Below are 6,600 nucleotides of genomic sequence, written 5' to 3'. Positions count from 1 at the left end.
CCCTCCTCCATGGCTTGCCTCCAGGCCGTCTGGTAATGTGGGATACAGAGGTCTCCTCACTGCACACACAAAACTCCTTCCCTGAGCAAGGGATAAGCAGAGGTGAGGGCGGGGAAACTGGGGGGCTGGGGTGGGGGGGTTCTTTAGGGCAGGAGTTACCTGCCCTGTAGATGGGGAGACCACATTAGTGTTTGTGCAAAGCCCTGCCCTCGTGCACCTGTCCTTCCATAGCCCACGATACCCCATCCAGCCCAGGCCCTGGGTAGGCTGCTAAGCACCCGACCACAGCCAGGCCTCCATGTGCCACTGTCAAGGGGACTTGGCCAGCCATGATCCTGCACACACAGGTACATTGCTCCACCCACCCAACAGCCACGACCCAGAAATAAAGCAGGCCCTGTCATTTGCATTTTGAGGATAAGGAAACTGAATAATAGAGTCTACTGAGCGCATACTCAGTCTTTCCAGACCCTAGTGAGTAGGTACCATTGTCATCCCCATTTCAGAGCTAGGAGAGCAGAGGCCAGACAGGTTCTGTAGCCTGCCCAGGCAGGTCCGTGCTGGACCAGGAGAAGAGCCAGGCGGGCCGATGTGTCCCGAGCTCGTGCTCCTGACTGTCAGGCTGTGTGTCCTGATGGCCAAGGCCAGGGTGGCTCTGCCAAGCCCAGCCAGCCCAAGACTGGACCATCCCCAGAGTCCACTCCAGCCTCCTGGGCACAGGGGTCACCTCCCACCCCTACCCACCCATACAGCCTTTTCCCATCTAACCTTTTCTTTAAAGCAAGACATCCCTTGGAATGAGCCCACCCTGAGATTTTATGGATCCAAAGAAAAAACTTAATTAGCTTCATAAACTGTCACTTGAGACTCTCCAGGGGACACACCTCCAGCTTTCAGGTTCCCCAGGGAGTCTGAGGCTCTGAGGTGGGTGCACAGCCAGGCCCCTCTTCACCCAGCACCAGGTGACCTGAGAGGCCTGGCCCTGCCTTCCTCATTTTGAAATGTCATCCTGTGGTCACCTCTCCTTCCCTGATGTGAAAGCAGTGACCAGCTCTGCCCCATCCTACGCATGTATGCACACACATACACGCACACGTGTGTATACATGCACACATGTAAATACACATGCATGCACATGCATATGTTTGCACACATGCACATACCTTCACCTCCCTATCCCTCCCCAGGGGAAGGCCTTCCTCAGGGCCGCCCCTCCTCCACTCTGGCAGCATTGGGACTTGAGTCTCGTGGCCCCATCACAACTGTGCTTAGCTACTCCAGCTCCTCGTGTGACCTCTCGGACCCCAGGCTCTGAGCTACCTGAGGTGAGGTGGGGCCACACTGGTCCCCGCCTCCGTGCAGCACACGCAGCCCCATCCTGGGAGTGCCACCCAGTTTCCCTCTAACTGTGCTTTCTAGGGACTGGGAGGACTTCTTCCTCTGTGCCAGGTGTGGTGCCAGAGTGGCCCCAGCTGAGAACCTGGCTGGGACCAAGCCCCAGGAGAGTGGTCCGGCACACACCTGAGTCGCTCTTCCTTCCATAGACACATTTGGAGTTCCCACTGCCTTCCTAGGCCCCACCAGACGCTGTCACCTCCAGGAAGCCTTCACAGATTCCTCCCTGCTGATAGCCTCGACCTGGTTCCCAGGGCATTTGCAAGGGAGTAGAATAAATACCAAGTTCGTGCAGGGGCTGCTGGCTGTGTGCTGAGCACGCACCCCGTGGACCACCTCAGGGGCAGCTCTGCAAGTCCCCACCTGGCAGGTGAGCCACAGGGCCACAGGCATGGCTGGGGGTCCTCTGCAGAGCCTAATGTGTCACTGGCCCTCGTGTCCTTCTCCAATCTGCTCATTCATTCATTCATTCATTTATTCAGCAGGGGTTCTCGAGCGCCTCTGAGGGGGAGCGTCTGCTGTAAAGGACTGGTGGGATGCAGACGGTTACCACTGGTGTGATGGGCTCTGTTCAGGAGGCACAGGGTATCGGGGAGCTCAGAGGGTGACATCTCACCCTGCCTTGGCAGATGTGGGGAGGGAGAGGGGTCAGGAAGGACATAACTGTATGTGTAGCAGGCGCTGTGGCGGCAGAGCCGAGGGGACATAGGCACAGTTGCTGGATGCAGGGCTCACACCGTGCCATACATCAGAAGCTGGCAGGGGCTGAGCAGCATCTTTGCCCTCCCCCTTGCACCCTCACCACCCAGGGCAGCCCAGCACCTCGGGGGCATGGGCCAGTGCCTGGCACATTTTGTCCTGACTGTGGAAAACTCTTCACAGCCCTGAGTGCTGCTTTAGCTTTGGCCCCACCCATCTCAGGCTGCTTGGAGGCCTGAGGCCTCTCTGGAGGGCCAGAAGGGATTCCCAGTGGCAGGATAGCATGGACAGGGGGATCTGCTGTGTAAGCCTGGGAAATGCTGGCTGCTTGAGGCTGGCACACTCCCCTGAGGCTGTTCCAGGCACAATCACTGGGTCTCCTCGTTGAAGTGGCTTTAAGTCAGGTCTTCCTGGTAACCAGCAAGCAGATACATGTTGCAATGGGCTGAGAACGGGTGTGTATCTCATATTCCCCAGAGGAGCTTAATGACAGCCCCTCTTTAAGGAACATCTCCTGGGCCCAGCGTTCTGAGCACCCTCTGAGCAGGCAGCCCGCCACCGGGGCGCTGGCCAGTCTGAGTCAGTCCTGCCTGGGAGGCAGTCAACTCTGGGGAAGGCAGAAGAATCACAGCACTGAGCGCCATCCAGTTTCCCCTCAACTACATTCGTGGACACGGCGCCAACAGGGGAAAACTTACATAGCACCTATTCATTCTGAGGCCTGGCCGGCCTCTAGAAATCAGCATTTCAGTGTTGTCCAGGAAGGAGGCCAGAACTGTGCTGTAGCATTTCAATGTATGGCTGTCCCACATTTTATATGCCAGTCCCCTGTTGATGGACACGTAGGCCATTTCCCGTTTTTTTCATGATCATAGATCACACTACCGTGAACAGCTCTGGACGTGTCTCCTTGTGCAAATATGGTGCTAGGTGTTTTTCAGAGCATTTTTCTCCAAACTTGCCAGCTAATATGGTCACCTTGGGGAGCTTGTTAAATATACATATTTCCAGATCTGCTCTGGTGGGTCTGATATTTGGAGCCAGGAATCTTTTCTTTCTTTTAACAGATACTTAAGTGATTCCTGTGGTCCAGGAAGTTTTGCAAGCCCTGATGCGGAAGAGCTCACTGGAGCAAACGTGCATGTTCTGTTTTACTAATTAGATATACACTACTGATGACTCCAAAGTGGACATGCCATTTCTGTCCCCTCCAGCAGTAGGAAAGAATCCCATTATCCCACATCCTGGCCAATTCTTGGTATTGTGAGATTTTTTTAAACTTCTTCTCTGAAGACTGTGATGGTATTTTGTTGTAATATAATCCACATTTTCTGTATTATTACTGTGCTTGAGCACTTCTTCAAATGTTTGATGACCTTGACCATTGAAACTTCCTTTTTGTGAATTACCTATTCATATCCTTTATAGCTTCACTGTGGAATGCTTGTTACTGATTTGTAGCCATTCTTTATACATTTCACTCCCACTCCTTTGTCAGTTATGTGTGATGCATACATCTGCTCCCAGTCTGTGGTTTGTCTTTCCACTTTGTTTATGGCCTCTTGTTGGGACACAGTTTTAAATTAAAATGTAATCAGATGTATTAATCATGTTGTTGTAGTTTGTGCATTTTCTATCTTGTCTATGAAATTCATCCCTCTCCTTGTTATACTTAGAAAGAAAGATATTTTACATTCTCCTTCAGGAATTCTGAAGATTTGCTTTGCACATTCAGGTTCCAAATCTACTTGAATTTGACTTGTATATATGGTGTGAGGTAGGGATTTGATTTTATTTTCTACATGGATAACAGTTGTTCCATTATCACTTTTGAATAGTCCACCCTTTCTCTCACTGACTTGTAATGCCACCTCTGTCATATGTCAGCTTTTCATATTTGCTTTATCAGTTCCTGTTAAATGTGTTTTTAAAACTTTATTGAGGCTGGGCGCGGTGGCTCAAGCCTATAATCCCAGCACTTTGGGAGGCCGAGATGGGCAGATCACGAGGTCAGGAGATCGAGACCATCCTGGCTAACACGGTGAAACCCCGTCTCTACTAAAAAAATACAAAAAACTAGCCGGGCGAGGTGGCAAGTAGCCGGGCGAGGTGGTGAGCGCCTGTAATCCCAGCTACTCCGGAGGCTGAGGCAGGAGAATGGCGTAAGCCCAGGAGGCAGAGCTTGCAGTGAGCTGAGATCCAGCCACTGTACTCCAGCCCAGGAGACAGAGTGAGACTCTGTCTCAAAAAAAAAAGAAAAAGAAAAAAAAAAAGAAAACTTTATTGAGACATAATTCACCTATGATACAATTTACTCATCTAAAGTGTATAATTAATGTTTTTATTATATTCATACAGCATTGCCATCAGGCAATTTTATAACATTTCCTTTTTCTTTTTTGTTTTTTTGTTTTTTTTTGAGAGATGGAGTCTTGCTCTTGTCACTGAGGCTGGAGTGCCATGGCACCATCTTGGCTCACTGCAACCTGCGCCTCCTGGGTTTAAGTGATTCTCCTGCCTTACTCTCCCAATTAGCTGGGATTACAGGTGCCTGCCACCACACCCGGCTAATTTTTGTATTCTTAGTAGAGACGGGGTTTCACCATGTTGACCAGGCTGGTCTTGAACTCCTGATCTCAGGATCCACCTGCCTTGGCCTCCCAAAGTGCTGGGATTACAGATGTGAGCCACCACACCCGGCTATTTTCATTACCCCCAAATAAACCTTGTACCCTTTAGTTACCTCCTCATCTCCACAGCCCTAAGCAATCACTTATCTGCTTTCTGCCTCTGTGGGTTTCCCTATTCTGAACATTTTTTATGAATGGAATTGTATAGTATGTGGCCTTTTCTGTCTGTCTTCTTTTATTCTGCATGTTTTCAAGGTTCATCCATGTTGTAGCATGTATCAGGACTTCATTTCTTTTTATGGCTGAATAATACTCCACTCTATGGATGGACCAGTTATTTATTCATTCCTGTGTTGGTGTATATTTGGGTTGTTTCTGCCTTTGGCTCTTGTGAGTAATGCTGCTATAAGGATTCATGGGCAAGTTTTGTGTGGACATAGGTCTTCATTTCTCTTGGATATATGCCTAAGGAGTGGAATTGCTTGGTCACGTGGTATCTATTTTTAATCACTTGAGGAACTGCCAGACTATTCAAAAGCAGCTACACCATTTTACACCATTTTACATTCCCACCAGTAGTGTATGATGGCTGATTTATCCATGTCCTTACCAACGCTTCTTATCCGACTGTTTAATTCTAGCCATTCTAGTGGCTGGTGAAGTACTATCTCATTCAGATTTTGGTTTGCAGTTCCCTACAATGATGACTAGTGATGTCAGGTATCTTTTCTTGTACTTATTAGCCATCTGTATATCTTCCTTGGAGAAATGTCTATTCAGATTCTTTGCACATTTTAATTTATATATATTTTTTAAAGTCAGGATCTCTGTCACCCAGGCTGAAGTGCAGTGGCACAGTCACAGCTCACTGCAACCTTGAACTCCTGGGCTCAAACCATCCTTCTGCCTCAGTCTCTCAAGTAGCTAGGACTACAGCTATGTACCACCATTCCTGGTGAATTTTATTTTATTTTGTAGAGATGGGATCTTGCTATGTTGTTCAAGCTGGTCTCAAAATCTTAGCCTCAAGCAACCATCCTGGCTAGTAGGAACCCCAATCCTCAAAGTATTGGGATTACAGGTGTGAGCCACCACATCTAGCCTCCTTTGCACATTTTAAAAGTGGATTAGTTGCCTTTTTATCATTGAGTTGTAAGAGTTATTTGCGTATTCTGGATATAAGGCCTTTATCAAATATACAATTTACAGATACAGTTGACCCTTGAATAACATGGGGGTTAAGGGTGCTTGTTTCCTATGCAGTAGAAAATCCGTATATAACCTTTGACTTCCCCAAAATTTAACTACAAATAGCCTGCTGTTGACCAGAAGATTTACTGAAAACATAAACAGTTAGTTAACACATATTTTGTATTTGCATTATACCCTATATTCTTACAATAAAGGAAGCCAGAGAAAAGAAAATTTAAGAAAAGCATAAGGGGCTGGGTGTGGTGGCTCACACCTGTAATCCCAGCACTTTAGGAGGCCGAGGCAGGTGGATCGCTTGAGCTCAGGAGTTCAAGATCAGCCTGGGCAACATGGTGAAACCTTGTCTCTATTTAAAAAAAGAAAATATAAGGCTGGGCGCAGTGGCTCAAGCCTGCAATCCCAGCACTTTGGGAGGCCGAGACGGGCGGATCACAAGGTCAGCAGATCGAGACCATCCTGGCTAACATGGTGAAACCCCGTCTCTACTAAAAAATACAAAAAACTAGCCGGGTGAGGTGGCGGGCGCCTGTAGTCCCAGCTACTCGGGAGGCTGAGGCAGGAGAATGGCGTAAACCCGGGAGGCGGAGCTTGCAGTGAGCTGAGATCCGGCCACTGCACTCCAGCCTGGGCAACAGAGCGAGACTCCCTCTCAAAAAAAAAAAAA

The 6,600-nt window shown here is 48.8% G+C and overlaps 1 protein-coding gene across 2 annotated transcripts in view; it reads left to right on the top strand.

Moving 5' to 3' along the window:
- LHPP (phospholysine phosphohistidine inorganic pyrophosphate phosphatase) overlaps positions 1-6,600 on the top strand; it is a 155,569-nt gene that overhangs the window by 113,296 nt on the left and 35,673 nt on the right. Inside the window, exon 7 of one of the 2 annotated variants that reach the window (XM_017858650.1) lies at positions 3,162-3,424. The exons of the other annotated variant lie outside the window; for it this stretch is intronic. Within the exon in view, the coding sequence (XP_017714139.1) occupies positions 3,162-3,252 (91 nt within the window). The 3' untranslated portion in view covers positions 3,253-3,424. Of the gene's footprint in view, positions 1-3,161; positions 3,425-6,600 lie in introns of those variants that run through there. 2 annotated transcript variants of the gene reach the window in all.

Source organism: Rhinopithecus bieti, unplaced genomic scaffold, assembly GCF_001698545.2.
Source record: "Rhinopithecus bieti isolate Rb0 unplaced genomic scaffold, ASM169854v2 scaffold_42745, whole genome shotgun sequence".
In the NCBI taxonomy this organism is placed as follows: domain Eukaryota; kingdom Metazoa; phylum Chordata; class Mammalia; order Primates; family Cercopithecidae; genus Rhinopithecus; species Rhinopithecus bieti.
This window is presented reverse-complemented; position numbering and strand designations above follow the sequence as displayed.